The sequence below is a fragment of the Aulonocara stuartgranti genome (assembly GCF_965226115.1).
Source record: "Aulonocara stuartgranti genome assembly, chromosome: 17".
NCBI lineage: Eukaryota > Metazoa > Chordata > Actinopteri > Cichliformes > Cichlidae > Aulonocara > Aulonocara stuartgranti.
Genome location: NC_138953.1, coordinates 17,811,848 through 17,831,595, shown reverse-complemented (window position 1 = coordinate 17,831,595; position 19,748 = coordinate 17,811,848). Strand labels below are relative to the sequence as shown.

Genomic DNA, 19,748 nt, shown 5'->3' with positions numbered 1-19,748 from the left:
GACGCGGACTACAGCTTTCTTGACTGCTGCCTCACATTGTGCGCTGTCTATCTTGCGTGCTGCACAATATCGTTTATTATTTAATATCTACTGTTATCTACTGCTAGCTAGTTTATTGTGATGGTGCTGTTTTTTTATTATGTTGCTCTTTGTTGTTTGCTTTCTCTTCTGTTTTTTTTCTCCATACAGATGACCCAGGTGTGTGTTTGTTTTTTTTCTTTCTTCCCCCCCTTCTCACCGTCTCTTCTCCCCTTTGGTTTTCTCTCTCTCCCTCTCTTTCATTCTTTCTCCCTGTCCTATCCCCCAGTCATGTCTGTCCCGTTTGTAGCAACTGAAAATAAAATAAATTCATAATTAAAATAAAGGTCAATCAAATGGACCAATATGGCAAGGCCATGATGATCCACTTGGTAAAATAAATCCGCTTGGCATCTTTCTTGGCCTTAAGACAACAATTCTGATGGCTAAAGATCCAAACGGGACACACAAAAAAAAAAGAAAAAAAAAAAAGAAAGAAAAGTGAAAAAGTGAAAAATTACAGCACTGTCAATACATAAATATCTAGACATTGTACAAAAATGTCCAATTTTGGCACACATTGGACACTATGTTAGTTGAATTTTGTAGGTATTAAAGAGCAGAAATTATTTAATTTTATTAACAGGCCTAAAAATGCGTGTTTTTGAATATTTTTTTAACCACACATTTACATGGCAATGGCGCTTTTCTGCCGTGGGCATGGAGCGTCTCTGGCCCTTTAAACTCTGATGGGGCTGTAACTTTGGTTTCTTTTGGCCAATTTGCATAATTGACACCTCTTTTTAATCGTTTGAGCCAATAGGATCACAGTAATGATGCCACACTCACGTTACTTCAACCACTCAGAAGTTACAAGGCCAAACCCCACGTGGTCCCAAATTTACTGCATATGGCGTCTGTCTAGTCATGTGTCTGTAGGTGGGTCTAAAATGGAGGTTGTTGACAGAAAATGGCTCTGATCTGGCTAGTTAGCCGTGGAAACTGCTGATAAACATGAGGCTACCAGCTACTGGTGAAAGTAACGGAGGAAATCGGGACGGTAAGCCAATTTCTGTCTTAGCGCATTTGCGCCGCTATGCGTTTTTGTGGTCTTCTTTTGCGGCTCATTCAGTGAATTTTGGTCAGAGTGTGGTGAAACTTGGTGTTACATGGTGTTATAGTTACATGAAGTCTGAAGAATCTCTGGTTTTGTTTGTTTAGCGGACATTTGGCATTTACCTAGCTGCTCTTTTAATCATGGCTTGTTTTAGTTGTGTTTGGTGGTTGTAGAAATGGTTTATATGAGAGTTTAGCTGAGATTCAGAGGTTTCTGTGGATATCACACGTCAGGACTTATATTTCTGACCCCGTGTTATAACCAATTATACGTGAACTCGTTCCTTTTGCCCCCGGTACCCGGAGCCAATCAGGTTAAAGGGCTTGTGAAATCTCTGGTAGCTCCTGGTAGAGCTTTCTTCAAGGATCATGCGCTGTAAATGTTCTTAAGAATTTTTCTTTTTTTCTTAATGACTTTTGCAAAGTCCACGTAGATACTGGAAGCTCATCAGGAACTTAAGACCCTTCAGAAGAACCTTTGTAACCTTCTGGAATATCCTTAAAGTCAGTAGGACCCCCTGCAATTTTCACAGTCATGTCTTCTGGGTGATTTTATTTCTTTATGGAGATCAAATATGACTAGAAGTAAACAAAGAGATGTAAATGTTGGATGTAACCGTATGACTGTAAAAAACAGAGTTGCAGTGCTGTCTAACATACCTGTTGGTTAGTGGTCGCTCCCTGATCTGGATGGTGCTCAGCTCCTGGAGACTGCCCTGCAGACCCACAGACATGTTGGAGTTTGGGACGTTGAAGGTCTTCCTCTTCCTGCGGCCACAGCAGGAGCTTAGGCCATGAGTTGAAGAGGATGAGATGGAGGAAGAGCAAGAAACCTGCTTCAGCAGTGTAACATCCTTGCAGGTCGCCTCATACGTCTTCTCATCTACAAACTCGTGATTCTGAGAAAAAGCAAAGCTGCAGTTTTACAGGATGGCAGGTAAAGGAGAATCTGCTATGAACTAGATCAGGGGTGCCCAATCCCGGTCCTCGAGTGCTACCGTCCTGCAGCTTTTAGATGCATCCTTGTTCCCACACACCTGAATCAAATGAATGGCTTGTTATCAGGCCTTTGCCAAACATGATGGCATGCTGAAGAGATCAAACCATTTGATTCAGCTGTGTTGGAGTAGGGATGCATCTAAAAGCTGCAGGATAGTAGCTCTCGAGGACCGGGATTGGGCACCCCTGAACTAGATAGATGTCCAAATTCAAACAGTAAACAATCAAACTGAATATTTTTTGTTTACTGCTGAAAAATTGGAAAAAAATTAATCTCCAGGTAAGGTAAATGATAGTCATTCTCATTAATTAAAAATATAATGATTTAGATTCAATTTAGGCTCTTTGAAGTTATTGAGAATTTTTTTAATGTGTTAAATCTATAAAATCTGGGAAAACATGTAAAGGAGTAAACTGTTAATCAGTTGGTCAAATAAAGTGTGTGTGTGTGTGTGTGTGTGTGTGTGTGTGTGTGTGTGTGTGTGTGTGTGTGTGTGTGCGCCTGCCTCCTCACCGTGGTCTTTTCCAGGCAGTTCAAGAGATGATGATGATGCACCTCGAAGTTAGGGTTGGCCTTACACACCAGCGCCTGTCCTGCTTCTTTGGATGCCTTCAAGACATAAACACAAAACACATGACCTCAGCGACCCCATCATTTACAGAGAAACACCTGAGCAAGGCTAATATTTCCACCAAAATCTGCCAAACCTCAGCATTTCCATCTTAGCCACAATTCCTTCCTGTTCTCAAGTTAGTGTGAAAATGATGGATCACTCACTGGATCAAACCAAGGCTACCAACAGCAGCCATTCAGCAGCTTTTGTTTTACTTCTGTGGTTTGACTCCAGCCTCATTTAACCCAAGAGAGCCTCCAGAGCTTGTATAACTCTGGAGTTCAGACTGAATGTGACCCAGGTGGGCAGAAGAGTAACCAATCACGTGGAGCTCAGAAGCTCAGCTGCTGCCAAAGGAAGAGTCAAAATCATGAGCCCCTATGCTGGGCAGAAGCAACACAGCTTTTGAAATATTAACAAGACTTCATTCCAAAGTTTTGCTTTACATTGACTCTGCCCAGTTGCATGCGGATTGGCTGGGCGATTGACATGCAGTTCAGCCCAATTTCATTCCTCCACAAGTCAATGAAGTCCAACACTATTACTGATGATGTCATGAATCGCGCAGGTAATCATCTCATAACAGCAGAGCTGCATGGTAGGGCTCAAGTCAAAGGAACAAAACAAAAGAGGAAGAAGACAGAGCAGAGAGTAGGAGAGACACTGAGAGGTGGAGGTGTAGAGAACTTCCTGTTGGTCAGGTAAGGCACCCCCACACAGCAAAGGATCAGATCATGCACATGTGAGTTAGTTAGTGACTGACGGGTATTTTGTTTTTCAGACTGTGAGCAAAGCTAAGAAGGATGTGAAAAGACAGAACACTACAGACAGGCTACAGACAGACAGTGATAGAAACAGGATGAAGATGAATTCATCATGGACACTTCAGCATCAACATTTCAGTCAGCTAAACACATGAGCAAGGACCAGATGAGGACCAGCTAACACAGGCTAAATTCACAATAAAACACTTTCATTTAAAAAAGAAGAGCAAACTCTGTCCAGACACTGGATCAGAAATGATCTCCAAACATCCGGTCTAAAGCCAAAGATCATATTACCTTTACTCTATTTAGTGCTGATATGAGACTGTTTTACAGAGAAAGTCCAGACTTTGCAGGGTAAATGTAGGGTAAGTAACAAGGCTGTCACTTTCTGCTTGTGTTGAGGAAGTTTGGAGTTTTGAGGAATTAGAAGGTTATAGCTTGTTCCCCTCCCACCACTGCCAATGGCCTAGAGCCCTCTTATATTCCAACAGCAGGGATGGAACCAGTGAGATGTAACTCAGCAGAGTTACTTATGTACTTCACTGAAGTACAGTTTTAATGTCCTTGGACTTAGATTCTTATCTTTATTTTTTATTTTAATTCTACTGATATGTGGTGCTGTATAAAACCCCACAAAGAAAATGATGCTTCTGTCATCCGAATTTTGCTTGTAATTTGGCCTCATTGATCACAAAAATAAACCAAAGAAATGTAGGTTTTTGCTTTGCAAAGAGTCACGGTGTATCTGCCTATGTTACTCCGCTTTAGATTCTAGACCCTCCAGAGTCTTGTGGACATGTTGTGGGGATATCAGGATGTAGCCATAGTCAGTCAGGTCTTCTACCATATCTGTGCTGAGCTGTGAACTTAGAGATGGATCACTTTAACAGCGAAGAAGAAAGGGTCCATCAGAGTTTGCTGTTTGTCAGGTATCTGGGAGCTGGAACCACCTGAACCTTCAGCGCTCTTGTTTGGCAGGTAAAGAGAAACTAATGTAAAAGGCTGGAGTTTTGAAATGAGAGCACAGCTTTATCATTACATTGATCCAAAAACATGTCACTGCTGAAGCGCACACACACACACACAGATGAAAGCACAATGAAAGCAGCCCTCAGCATGCTCCTCACAGCTGGATATGAGACAGAAAAGATGAGAAACCAAGAGAACAAACAACAGCACCACCACTGCATGTCCACGGTTACCTCCTCCTCAGGGTCAATAATCAGCCGGCTGCGTTTGTACTGCAAATAAGCGTTAGCGCCTCCACTCTTCACTGCTCGAATTCTAGCAAGCCTGGTTTTTTGTTTGTGAACACACATAGGTTTGTGAGCGATCAACTGTAAGTGGGAACACAAACACAGGCTCACCACCATGGTCACTAAAACAAACTTGCAGGAGGATTAGATGTGAACATGAAAACAGAAGCTGCAAAGATTCAGATCCCATTTGCTGCCGTCCTTCATCTGCTCATGTTTATCTCAGCCTTTGACGTCCACGAAAACTGAGTCTGATAATCCAACAAAACACCCAGAACCAAACTAACAAGGTAACTAATGTGAGCAAATCATATCTTCTGCATTCAGAAAGTCACTTCAGTGAAGAAAATATCAAAATATCAAAGATGTCAATATCTGGACACAAGCTGTCCTTTTTAATAACTTCTGCTTGCAAACAAAGTGTTGGCTTGTGTGATGAGCAGCTGATGAAGCAGTGCACATAAACAGCAAAAAGTGAAAAAGGCGTGTGGCAAGCTTCAACGTAAGTTACAAAAATAGCACCCCTACTGGCTAAATGCAAGATCACTTGACTGATCACTTGCCTCTTGGCCTGGTTTGTCCATGTTTACATTGTAATGTAATCCTGATTAATGTCAGTCTCAGGAACTATTACACAGAAACTGCAAGACAGACACCAACACTAAATTAGGTTTGTGGGTTTGGGGAAGAATAATCATATTAATTTATCCGGATAACATGATTTTCAGATTGACAGCGGTCCCCAACATTTTTTTGTGCCACGGAGCGGTTTAATGTCAGACAATATTTTCACGGACCGACCTTTAAGGTGTCGCGGATAAGAACAACAAAATAAAATGGAAAAAACCAAGACAAAAACTGTGGTATTTTGTAAATATCATAATAAACGTGAATTCACTGTGTAATTGTGTAACTTTATTAGCAGCGTCCTCCTGAAATGCGACAACAACATTGAGAGTAATATCCTCCTCTCTGCCCCTTAATGCTCTCTGGTAGCTATGGTAACTCTTAAATATTTCTTTCAAAAATTAGACACAACTACAAAGCGGGAAAAGATGCAGGAAAACTGAGTTACCGATAAAGCCCTGAAAACCATCAATTTCACACCCGGGGGTGGGGAACGCTGTATTGGAGAAGAACACCACCAAAGGGCAATATGACCCGGTGAGCAGCCAGCTGAGCTCCGTGAGCTGTGTGAACCTTTAAAAATTTGGATGAACACTTTGAGCATCACCTCCATTTAGATGACACATCTGTGCAGCAACAAGTGTCTTTAAATCCTTCAAGAATCTGTGGAAGAACGTCAGGGTGTCTGCAGCCACTCATTTCCCAATCAATCAAAATCTATCCAAACTTTGTGTAAATGTCAAATTTGAACTGCATCCTCACAGCTGACACTGATGTGGTCAGCAGGATTTTCATGATCTCTGACAGATTATCCCAACATAAATTGAGCCAAGGGTGTTTTATTTACCGGTTAAAGGTAAGTGAGCACAAGTGGTGTGAATATGTAGGTGTAAAATGAGCTTTCCCAAAGTTTCTTCAGGTTCAGTTTGAAGCATCAACTCTAATTTGCACAGATAATAAGTTCATGTATGTGATGCTGATGGTTTCTGCAGACAGAAGCTGAGTGACTGATGATGTGCATGAGAGAACATAAAAGCTTTGCTCAGTAGAAGATGTGTTGTATGAATCTGATAATATTTATTCTTCAGAGATCTTCTGCAGGCTTCAGGCTGCAGACAGAAACATGATTCAGCTGCTTCTCTGTAACTTTCCAACATGGTGTTTCTCTCTGACTCCCAGTGGGGTAAACAAAGGTCTCCAGCACAACCAGAAAACTCATTTGTTGATGCTGGGAGGAAGTAAAGCCTGGACAGCTTCCTGCTCTCTGTGTCTTCCTCTCTTTTCTCCTGTGGGTTGTGCACAAACTCAGATTTCAAAATTAGAACAAACTACTGTCACCACACTGATGTGTGAGTGACCTTCTGCAGCAGCCGGCCCTCTTACTTCAGAAGTGCCCTGCTTCCTCTCAGAGATACTCTGGATTTCTCTCTGAACACTCACAGCTGTAAACACACCCACATCCACAGTTGCTCTCTGTAAACACCTCTGCAAATATGCAACGAATACGTTCACCACACGGTGGCAGCGTCTTACCAGAAAGGTTCAGTGTGATGACCAGCATTACATTCTGGTCTGTAGATCTGAAATGACTGCAGACTTCTAAAGTTTCTGTGTTAGTTTTTAAAGCTGCAGTCTGAGCGCTTTCAACTGCTAAAATTAATCAGGTATGTATTCCAGGAACATCATGTCTGTACAGATGTTCATCTAACACTAATATAACAATAATGTTAGCGTGCCTCAGGGCAGGCTGGAGGCTTCCAGAGTCACAGCACAGTCGTGTGGTTCAGTGTGGGATTACTTGAGAGCTGCCCGCACTGATTAATGAACATAACGTCATAACTATTTCTTCACATTCTGTTAATTTCTGTTAAAGTTTTAAACTCATTAGAAACAAAAAGTTCTTCATAAAAACACTGATGTCCTGCATCTAAATCCCAGGTCACTGCTGTCCTCCCATTACACTCTGAAGACAGTTTGTGTCAGTGGATGGATGAATGGATAATATGGAGTCCTCACCTTTTGCGCTCTTCTCTTCTCGGCTCGCTGGCTCTGGTGGTAGATTCGGCTGAAGTTGGACACGATGACGGGGACCGGCAGAGCGATGACCAACACGCCACTCAAAGAGCAGATGGAACCAAAGATCTTCCCCATAATGGTCTTTGGCACCATGTCACCATATCTAAGAGAGCAGAGAGTCAGAGGTCAGCCCGGCTGTGAGGTCAGCAGCAGTTTGTGTAAACTGAGATTTGCCATTTTCAGAGGGTCTGAACAACAGCAGGTATATCTGGGTTTTTGTTCTTTCGCACAGCAACGTGGAGCATCATGGATTCTTCAGATTTCGCCCACTTAGAAAAACCTGAAGACAAATAAATTTGAATACACCAAAGATCCCACAGACACACTATGAAGCTTATTCCTGTAAAGGTGTAAAGAAGAAGAACTTCAGTGTGTTTATGATGAAGATACCAAAGTTAACCTGATTGTAAATGAAAGACTGGGACACAGTATATACACTGTGTTTTGAGTCATTTATACTGGAGGAGACAATCATGACCTATGCTGAGCATAAGCTACAGTGAAATGAGTGCACCTCTGTTGATGTATTTCAGCCTCTGATAGGTCATTTTCCCAAACATCTCTGTGATGTCATACAAAAGGAAAAGCATGCTGGGTCTCTTTTCTTTGCACGGCAGTAAAGAAGCGAACATGATGGTAGATGGTGTTAAGATCTTTGGTCTTCATGCAGTGCAACGATTATTTCACAAAATGTTTGCATTACTGTGATTCAAGTGAGAATAAAATGTTGCCTGATATGTGCTGTTACAACACAGATCATAAAGAGCAGACAGAACAGTCTGTGACTGAAGTTGGAGCATTTCTGATGTGGACCCACTTTATAAACTAGCTTGACTCCTTTGGTTCTGACTCCAGGTGGTGTAGCAGTGAACTGCTAGCTCTGTCCCCTTACAGTAAGAAGGTCCAGGGTTGAATACAGCTGAGAGGACTGAGAGGTGGTGATAAAGAAAGAAGACCCTGATCCAAAACTGACACCTTCAAGCTTGACTGAAATTTGAAGCTGCCCACCTGAACAAACCAAACACAAGTCTGATGATCAGAAAGACAGAGATTGAGCTGTTTGACTACAATGGTAAGAGCTAGGTTTAAGGTGAAGCTCTCAAACAGTCAGACGGAATCAGTAATCCTGTGTGATCATCGAGCTGTTGTTAAACATCTGTTTTCCTGTAAGCTGAACACCACACTCAACAGTTTCCTCTTCATTTATGATCAGTCGGTTTGGTGTGACAGATACTCAATGACTAAACTAAATGCAGCTTTTTCAAAGACTCTGCAGAAAATGGAGCTGATGCAGCGTTTTACCTTCAGTTTCATGAATGAAACTGCAGTTCGGTCAGCATCCACGTGGAGGCGCTAAAGCTCTGCATTACCACCACCACCACACGTCAACACATTCATCAAAACTTTAAAACACCCAAATAATTCTGCCCCACTTTCAAACAGTAAGACAGCAGCGGCATTCCCAGCATGCTCAGTGCTCAGACGCTAGGACAGAGGAGAGTGTATCCATCAGGCTAAAGTCATGAGCTTTATTCACCCTGAGGCTCAAAAACACTCAGAACATGTCAGTAACTGTTCGGTTTCTAATTACTGATTTTTCAAAGGAGATGTTTAGTTTCTATTATCATTGCTTTCAGTAATAAATCGGTCGCTCTGATTAAGTTTACACCAACAGAAATCTCAAAATGTAAGATATAAAACAAATATTTTCACATGTGGAAATGATATTTTTTCTAGCTCAAACTGATCTGTAGACAACAATCAAAGGAAGATGGCACGGCTTTTGTATAATCATCTACAGTAGCGATAAAAACAACATAATAAAAACTAAAAAATACTGGGACCACATCAGAGGAGGCAGAGAAATCTGGGTCTCCTTTGGTCTGACGTTAAACAGGATTACTTTATCATTTCCATATTGTTGTATATTCAGTGCTGCATTTTGAGCTACAGCGCACTAGTTGCCAAATGCAGTGTTCTGATTGGTCAGATCTGTTTATTTGCATGTGAAAAATCTGAAAAGTCCAGCTTGGTTCAGAAGAAAAAAAAAACATACCCCAAAGTGTGAGTGGCTGGATGTGGAATCCTAAAATATTTCAAACTAATACCTGGTCTGTAAAGACCTTCAGAAAAAACTCATTTGAAGTCTGGAGTGGAGAAAACATTAATCAGACTAACAAATACTCAGACTTCAAAATATCAGCATGAAGATATAAACCAAGCAGTTCAGATATCGACAACTGGTGTGTCAGCTGCTGACTAAATGTCAGCTGCTAAATGCAGCACTGATTAATATCACCCTCATAAACATGATCCACATCAAGCGGTTCAGGTTCCATTCTTCGGGTTCCAAGAGGAAGTCACTTCTGTAAACTTCTGTCCTCTTTGTCTTCCTGTCGAGTTTCATGTTTCGCTCAAGGTGAAGTTTGAGTCAGTGACGGATCGCCTCGTCTCCTCCTGCAAACCTTCAAAGCTCGAGCCACCGCGTCTCACAGGCAGCCAATCAGAGGCCGCGACCTTGTCTCAGTGTGTTTCACCCAATTAGAAACACACTCAGAGTACAGGTGTGTGTGTGTGGCTGTGTATGGTTGTGTCAGTCATGTGACTACGTCCTTCATCAAGGAGGGTGTGTGTGTTGACTCTGCTGTGTATTCACCTCTTTATAGCAAACACACACACACAAACTTGTGTGTTTGATCAAATATGGGTGTTAGTAGGTGTTCCGCCAGTAATGACTTTGACCTCAGTGGAGTAACTGACATCAGCTGAGGATAATAAGATACAGCACCCACCTTTAGTTCACTGGTTCATTGCAGCACAAATATTTTTTCCACAAATAGGAATATTGCACTGTTTTTGAACCAAATTTTTAAAAACAATGAGAACAAGGACAAAACGTTTAAGCACTGACGGTCTCTGAGTGTTATATTAACAATTATTATTATGGTAGAAAACCACATAAACCTACTGAAATACTTTATATCAAACTTTGTTGCTGATGCGCACATGAACCTGCAGGATGTCTGAAGGTTTTGACTGTTGAGCGTCTTTAATGTGATGTCACTGCCTCAGCTTTGAGGTACTGTGTGGATGACCATGTTTCCTCTGATGGCCGGACTCCCCACGTGATCGATATGCTTTCAGATGCACACTGAGGTCACAAATATGAACAGTGCAAATGCTCAGAGTCTGGGTGGTTGGAGATCCTTACGGCTAAGCTGAAAGGAAAGTGAGAGTTGAGCAGGATTTGTAGGCTGAACACCAACATTCATCCTGTCATTCGTCATTAATATTTTAATTTGGAGGAAACACCCTCAGCTCAACTTTAGTAGAGAGGTAAATTCAAGAAAATCAGGCAATAAAATATCTGCTCCATCAACCTCCTTCTGCATCAACAGCAAAGTCTTTGAGAGCGTTCCCAAACTCACTCTCTTCTTCGGCGGTTTTACTTTGCTGATCTCTCAGTAACCCAGAGCTCTGAGAGGATCTCGTCTGCTCCTTCAGAGTAAAAGCACCATAATCTCTTCAGACAGTGTGAGAGCCGAGCGCTGAGAGCTGAGGGTTTGATAATGATCCTGATGAAACGGCTTTAGTGATGAATAAAGATGATGGCTTTAATGATGGAGCATGCTCAGTGAGGAGAGTCAGTTTGATGCACTTACACTTTAATGATTCAACACAAACTGTTTCCCGCCTGTCTCTGAATGATTACGATCATCAGGCTCATCACGATGAAGGTCATGATAAAATGATGGAATATCATTTGATGATCTACAGGACGATTATATTTTTTTTCTCATCTTATTCTTGACTTTATCATTTTGTGACAGTCTCGAGCTGTGAGGGGAGAGAGCAGGAGGTGCAGGGAGGGTTAGGATGTCCAAGTCCTTCACAGAGAAAGCAGAAATCAGTCCATGAGCCACTGACAGCTCCTGAAGGAGTCAAGGAGGCCTGTTTGTTTAGGTTAAGTTAGAATCGGTTCATTCAGTAACAATAAAAATCTTCTGACTAAAGTCGCACAGAGCACCCGACATGATAAATTTGAGTAGATCAGAGCAGGTTCCCTCAGACTCATATCCCAATTTTATTTCAATGTAAACGAAAGACTTCGAGTTGATATTAGTTTCTGCAGACATGAAGCATTCAGGTTCACTTCTCTGATTGGCAGCTTGCCCACTGCAACACTCGAGGCTCATGGGAGTTTAGTGTGAAATGTCATTCAGAGCATGTGTGCTGCTGAGAGAAGGTGAACTTCATCACATACCATCACACTGCATCACATCATCATCCTTCACGTGTCTGTGTGTGTGTGTGTGTGTGTGTGTGTGTATGTGTGTGTGTGTGTGTGTGTGTGTGTGTGTGTGTGTGTGTGTGTGTGTGTGTGTGTGTGTGATAACAAAAAGCAGATATTGATGCTGCGGTCAGCACTTTGTCAGACCCACTGAAATCTTCAGATTTGAGCTCCTCAGAGTTTACCATTAATCCCTCCATCCAGTGGAAGCGCTATCAGCCACGCTTCCACAACCAATCAATCAGTTAATCAACATCCTGGAGGGGGAATCTGCAGCAGGTTGTAAAATAATGAAACCAATAGCAGAAAGTGTTGATCACACAGCACGGCGAGCCAGGAAACCAGACACAACTCCCTTAGGAGGAATCTGCCCGCAGACCGGCTGACCCAGATTCTGCTGCAGAAACAGCGGACAGAAAAATATGGCTGCACTTCAATGGTGGCAAGGAGGAGTTCTCACAGCTGGAGCCCAGAGCCACTAGCAGAGCCTGAATCTACAGCTGGAGCAGTTTCTAAGTAATGAAGTCCAGTTTTTAAGAAGATGAAACACTGAAAGTTTCAGAACAACAACGATCCATCACCACACTGAGGCCCGAGAGGAGCTGCAGATTCAGGTCACGGCGCCGGTGCGGCCCAGTCTGGACCTGAGCTGCTGCACACATGAGAGGAAACGTGTTCCTGCTAGTGTGTTATCACACTGAGAGGTGTTGTACACTGTGAGCTACAGATTCTGCTTTAACAGAGAGATCTTTTCTAATCTGTGGTTCGCTTTGACTTCTTCACACTTGTTGGGCTCGTACGTATCTTAAATGGACCCCTGCACCTTCACAGGAGAGCTTAGAGTTCCTCCTGACTCCATGAGACTCTACAGCAGTAAGGCAGTCTTTCGACCTGCATGTAGACCCTAAAGTTAAAATGTGGCACTGAGCGGTTGCACTGGGAGAAGGTGATGTTGGAAAACGTAGTTTAGTGTGCAGGAAGTAAATGTGTGTGCGTCCTGCAGAGAGCTTTAACACGCTGGCTGCTGGCAGCATGTTTAACGTTTCATAAAGTGAATTCACGTTGCTCTCGCCTCGCTACGTCTAAATTATTTATGCTGCTATCTGGACAAACGGCGCCTCGCTGCTGCTCTCCCATTAACAGGACAAACAGGCCACACACACACTCCTGCTCATGTCAGAGTAAAATGTTTCTGGCTTAATGAGAGGCCTGCTTCATTATGGATGAGCGTTCAAATTCAAATTCAAATTCAAATTTTATTTGTCACGTCTCTGTGCGCCTGTGTGCGTTATTAATGCGGTGACATGATGGAGGCTTTGAACAGGTTTTATTAACAGCAGCACATTCTTCTTCACCGTAATGCTAACCACACAGACCAGGACCCGATCGACCCAAGGCAGGACCGCTGGACTGTGACCAGCCCGAACCTGGACCTCTGGGCTTCAATACAGTCACACATGTTCCCATGATCCCTGAGTCTGAGCTGACAGGCTAACAGTTATGAACCTCCAGAGAATTCTCATACTGTCAGCTCAGCCTTAAGCAGCTCTGCAGTGATGTTCAGCTCACTGTTCGGCTGTCCACCTGCAGCATTAGCACTCCGATTCAGCAGGATTACCAGCAGCTTCATGTTTAGCGCACAGAGTCTGACTCTAATGTGATTTGATTTACAGCAGGTCTGTCAGAAGAACATCAGCTGAGATGCTCTCTGCAAGCATGAGTATCACAACACAATGGAAAGAACAACCTCACAGCATCTAACCAGGAAGTCTCTCTCTAAGCAGTAGGATCATTGTGAAGTCTACAATCAGGAGACGCCTTCACGTTGGTTACTTACATAACTGTATGTGTTGGGTCTGCACCTTGCAGGCCCTGCTGGTTCAAAGACTTACCACTCATGAAGAAAGCAAGACAAACAGCTCAACCGGTTTTAACGTGCTAGCAAGGGGACAGCGTTTGGCAGTACCTCTGCCCTCGGTCTCAGATGACTCCAAAAAACCAGCCTCCCCTGCAGCCTTTTATTCTGTGACACGCAGTTTCACAAACACCCATTGTGAAACCCCTTTGAACTAAGACACTCAGTGTTTGTGTATGCATGTGCGAGCATGTGTGAGTGTGTGTGGATGTTTTTGTGTGACTTCCTGCTGATCACAAAGGGTCATCTCCCCTAACCCTGTATATGGCTCAACCACTTTTTAACAGTCTCACCATACACAAGCACAGGTGAGGCCATAAAGGGCAGGAAGTAAAACATCTAAATAAGAAAACAGAACCTTCACATAGAATGTGCCTGCAGTTAAACATTACAAACTATAGCTAATTGCCTCCCCCAGCTAGATGTAGGGAAGGAACAGAAAAATCTCTAAACATTCAGGTTAAGACAAGGTTTACAAATTTAAGTACAAAAATGACAACATTTAACAATTAACTCTAACAGTATTTTTCCCCCTTATCACTTTCATCTGTTTAATTGTTCTCCCCTCCATCTGCACCAGCAGCTCACATCACCTTGTGATGAAACATGCTAATGTGACCTCAGTCTGAAAATATTTTCCTCCTCTGAGGCTCTTTTATGCATTTTGACTAATGCTAGCACAAAAACAACTGAAAACCTCCTCAGTTGGTTGTGCAGCTGCTTTCTGTGGAGTGAGGAGTGAAAGATGATGAAGGCGGAGGAAAAACAGGCTCCAAACAAAGAGAGAGCGAAGAAGAGAGAAGCTAAAGGTCGCAGCAGACACTTTTATTCATCTCTCTATTTTTAAACTCGTCACTGTGACAGATCGAAGCTGTCAGGGTCAACATCCATCTTCTTCAACACACACACACACCTACACACACGTGTGTGGTTAGTTCGAAGTGAGGACCTTACAGTAAATAAATGCTCATCATTCAGCTCTGATGATGGCACACACCTCCATCACTCATATCTGCAACTGGAAACCCATCCAGCCTCAGCGTCATCATTCTTCTTCTTCTGCTGCTGTTTTAATTTGCACACAGCAGTTTGTCCTTCACGTTTACCTGACCTCGGCTTTCCGTCTCCTTCATTTACTTTATTATCAGAACGATCCGGTGGTTTCAGATGGATTTTTATTTCAGCCGCTCACATTTCATCCACACACAAACACCAATTAGGTGGCAGCTGTGGAGTCTGAAGAGCAGAGGAAGAAGCGAGGAGGATGAGCAAATGCAGAGAGGAAGAAGGCAGAGAGGATGCAAATGTATTCCCCAGCTGTCACTGTTTTGCATTAATAAGCCCTGAAAATAGATCCACAGGCAGAGTCCATCAGTCTCTGTCACATTGTTGAAACGCTGCTTTTGACCAGCAGCAGCTCCTCTTGAGGCTCACGCTCGCCTGCAGTGACTCAGCCTGAGTTCCCTTTACATCTGAATACTGACACAGATTCTCCTGTAAACAGCTCAGACTGCTGACCTGAATCAGAACAGCGTCAATAAGGACCTGCTCCGCCACACCATCCAGGACAGGGACACTCTGTTGGATGAAGGTACAGGGAGTCCATCACAGTTAAACTGTTAATTAAAATGAAATGTTTAAATGTTTAAGATGAAGTTTTGCTGATGTACTCCACACCTTTATTTTCTCTATTATGCATGTTCATATTTAAATTAATTGCCGCCCCTTTACTACTTTTTTTACTCAATGCCAAGTTTAGTCACACGTGTTCAAACCTGAATCTTGTGAAAAAAAGATGGAAGAGAAGATTAGAGTCGGCCCTTTATCGTATTAAGTTACAGTTCAGTTACAGCGGAGAGATAATACCCACAGTTAAATATTTGAAGTTATTCATCCATTCATCTGCTGATTATTCATGCTTTTGACCATCCCAGTATTTGAACTTAGACTTTATGATATATATATAAGAGAGATCACCTGCACTGGTCTCTTTAGAGATCCGGTGTGCGTGGTGCTGGTGTTACGCAGAAAATCACTTCCCAAGGTGTAGTACAGTGGAACCCCGACTTACGAATACCCCATTTAACAAAAAATTCAAGTTACGAAGGCACTTAACGGCAATATTTCTGCCCGTGTTACGGCAAAATGCCTGTGTAACGAAATCCGCTGGCTCTGATTGGCTGAGCCCACAATGACCACAATTCCCACAACGCCTTCCGAATCATGTGACAACCCCTTGGCTTTCGTACTTGCGCTTCGCTGTTCCACTTGAACGACATATTGTTGTTGCAGTTAGCAATTAGCCTATAGCCTATCGTTCACTCAGAAGGCGCGATGGGTGCTTCGACTTACGAAAATTTTCGACTTACGAAAGACCCTCGAGAACAAATTAATTTTGTAAGTCGGGGTTCCACTGTAGTTCCAGTGCTTCTGGAACTACTACTGCTGTACCTGGTTCTTGGTTGTATTTTAGGTCAGAAGGTTAGCTCAGAGCTTAAAACCTTAAAGCATCTCTAGAGGAGCACAAAAATCAGACATTTAAAACGTGTTTCTTTCTGCACTATAACTTCACTATGGCTCCAGATGCTACCATTGGGACGGCTGTGAGATTGGTTGATGGTTTGCTGTTGGCTTTTGTTGCTCTGTGAAGCAAACTGCCCAGACTGGATGTTAAAAAGACCACGAGATCCTTCAAAAGGATGCAGGGGACCAGCTGAACGATCTTATTACTGTTTGAATCAAACGTCCTGTCCACCTATCATGTTTGTTTGGGTCTGATGTTTGGTATTCACCGTTTTGTCATCCGGTCTGTCTCCAGGATTGTTTCTGTTAGTCCTCTCTCTGTGGTCTTCTCTGATAATGTGGAATAATTGGTGTGTGTAAAGCAGCTGCGGACCTCGATCTAATGACGACTCAAAGAGCAGCCATTAGCAGCTCTCTGACTTTAAGCAGCACGCTCATTTAACCACACGAAGGAGAAACTTCAATTAACTGTAGCCTTCAGACACAAAGCACAGAGGAGAGTAGAAATTACATGAATGATCAGATAATTAAAGAAAAAAAACATGGACGACAATGAATTAAATCCTGATGTTTACCTGAAGAGCCATAATTGTCAGTAATGATCCGCTGATTAGATATGGAACACGCTGGGCGAGAACATTACTTTTTTTAAGCTTTCAGACCTTAATAAGTGAACTGATCAACAACAGGAAATAATCTGCACCTCCTTTTAAAATGAAATCATTATCTCCTCCAGGATCCTCACGTGATTACAGTCTCATTACAATTATCTTTATTCAGTTGCCTAAAATTGTGTACGGGAGTTTTTCTCCAACAAACAAAAGTATTTTTTTCTGTATTAATATTTTACATTTTTTGTCATTTTTTTAATCCTTCATTTTAGTTTTGTATTTTATCTTCGTGTTCCTGCAGGTTTTAAGTTTCCCGCTTCCTGACAGTCCAGGAAAGCATACAACAAGATAGAGAAAGTGACTGCTGAAGAGACATCGACATAATCATGCCAATAAAAACATTGGTCCAACAGTTGTTTCAGCCTTCCAGAACCTCATTAAAGAGATTCCTCCTCGTCCATTGCTACATTATGAATCCCTCATCCTACAGAGAGATAAGCTCTGCTTCATTACAGACTCTCGCCTCACTCAGACACAGTAAGGCTCTCGACCTCCGTCAGGTTGAGTGATTATGCATCTTGAACATCTACATTGGAACAAGCAGCAGCAAGATTTGGAACATTTATAAAGAAGAAGACAGCATTATTTATCACGGAGACACAACAGCAGACTGAATTTGTTTCCTCTGTGGGCAGAGGCCACAGGCAGCAGGACCTCATTCAGAGGCAACTGGGGCGTAAAACCCCCAACCAATCACTAACCGAAAGCTCGAACTGTAGTTTTAAGGTAGAAGCTGTTAGTTCATTTAAATTTCTGTAAAATGTGAACCTTTCATTGGTGCTCAGGTCTGCAGGAAAAAATTTAATGAGCCTCTGAAACCTTTTTCCCAGCGAAATGATTAGAAGGTCTGAATGTTTTGGGGTGTTTCCATTGCTCTCTATAAAAAGAAGAAGATGAAACAAAGACCACAAACACACAAACCATGCTGACTCCAGCTTCCTCTGACTGGAAGGTCTAAACCAGAGGTCTCGAACTCCAGGCCTCGAGAGCTGGTGTCCTGCAGGTTTTAGATGTGTCCTTGTTCCAACAAAGCTGATTAAAATAGCTAAATTATCTCCTCAACATGTCTTGAAGTTCTCCAGAGGCCTGGTAATGAACTGATCATTTGATTCAGGTGTGTTGACCCAGGGTGAGATCTAAAACCTGCAGGACACCGGACCTCGAGGCCTGGAGTTCGAGACCCCTGGTCTAAACAGATCCGCAGAGAACATGGAGCAACATGATAAAGAACAAACTGTACTTTCAGAGTTAACCCTGCAGGAGGCACTATGTGAAAAAAACAACATTAGTGCTCCCTGTGTGAGTCTTCATCACATGTGTTTTTTTGTCTTCATCCGTGAGTTATCTCTGCTCATGTTTTGCTTTTGATATTTTTCCAGCCAATCAGATGTAAGTATTCCTCTGCTGAGGCGAGTGGAGTTGAAGATCAGTGCAGTTTGTCTTATTGGTGGGGAGATGAGAAAATGAAGATGCTGGATGTGGATTAGTTTCTTTAAAGTGGCAAAATCCAGCACCCTGGTGGAAGATCAGCTCTGAGAACACTTCTGGTTTTTAGCTGTAGGCTTAAAGTCCTGACAGAGGAGAGAGCAGAAACTGGCAGACAGGTTCAGTTCAGCTCAGATTGATCTCCTCCTTAAATAAAATGTGCTGTATTTTCAGGGAAAACTTAAAAATGATAAGCCATCAGCGTGCGAGAACAGATATTGATGTGAAAATAAAAACTATCAATCACCGCAGAGGAGCTGTGAATCTGAAGAAAGATGCATCAACGTGCCGATGTGCAGCCATTTATAATAACAGACAACTAATCCATGAGCTCCCGCTGAGCCTCTGCCTTCAGCTTTAACCTCTGATTGGTCCTGCTGATCGTCTCTGCGGGATCACTGAACAATCGATGACATCACAGGTGGCGCTCTATTGATCCATTGATCTATTGACCTGAACTAAGTGCACTGTGAGTCCTGCAGCAGCTGACACGGAGGAGGGCGCAGCACCGAACCCTTCATCTCTCATTCTGTTGATCGAAGTTCACTCTAACACCACCACCGCCTGGGACTAGGGACAAAATGATGGAGTGTTTATTTAACGGCACAATCAGCACAGAGTTTGGATGAAGAACGACGGCCGCATTGTTGCTGATATTTTTATTAAACGATGAAACATTTTTCACTTTGTCAACAAAACGTCTCATTAAACTTCAACTAGTCAAAACCAGAAACTTTCCTCTTACACGAGTCCGTTTAATTCAATCACACTTTCACTTTTTACTCCAGCAGATGAAACAACATGAGATGATCTGTCCCAGTAAATATACAGCACCAGTGTTTAGTTTGGTTCTAACCCTCTATAACACATCCACCCAAATTCCTATTGAAAATGATGAATGGGGCAGCTGTCTAAACAACATTAAGCTCTGAAAGGTGAAAGGTAGTCTTCTCCTCCTCAGCCGTCTGCAGACTGGTTCAGATGCAGAGAACCGTTTCCTCTGCTCTGAGGATAAACTTGTGATGCTCATAATCAGACATGAATACATGTAAAACTGTAGGAAACGTTCATCAGCTGTGCAGTTACACCAGCCTGTGGAACATTTAGCTGTTTGGTAATGACTCTCTTCATGTAAAAACAAAGACTACTAAAAGTCTGTTGGCACTCTAATGCTCAGTGGGTAAACACTGGTGACTGAGCGACCAGGTTCTGGTGCTAGCAGGGTAAGAGGAACAAAAGCTTTGTTATTTCCACCATGATCTAAAATCTCTTAAAGACAAATGTAATCTATCGGGAAATGTTTAACCCTCAGATGGACCCCTCGCTGCTGAGCACAGCTTAAATTCCTGAGAAGTCTTGTGCAGCTGTGTGCGAATTCGTCTGCTGGTTT

General features: G+C 42.6%; 1 protein-coding gene and 1 long non-coding RNA gene across 2 annotated transcripts in view; both read right to left on the bottom strand.

The window, feature by feature from the left end:
• Window positions 1–19,748, bottom strand: part of LOC309691790 — a 301,080-nt gene that overhangs the window by 41,350 nt on the left and 239,982 nt on the right. The gene's annotated exons all lie outside the window — the stretch shown is intronic.
• Window positions 1–19,748, bottom strand: part of LOC309691772 (A-type voltage-gated potassium channel KCND2-like) — a 101,756-nt gene that overhangs the window by 5,631 nt on the left and 76,377 nt on the right. The window contains exons 2-4 of the mRNA XM_082509709.1: window positions 7,414–7,576; window positions 2,648–2,743; window positions 1,795–2,033 (exon numbers count right to left, since the gene is read on the bottom strand). Of these exons, the coding sequence (XP_082365835.1) occupies window positions 1,795–2,033; window positions 2,648–2,743; window positions 7,414–7,576 (498 nt within the window). The remainder of the gene's footprint in view (window positions 1–1,794; window positions 2,034–2,647; window positions 2,744–7,413; window positions 7,577–19,748) is intronic.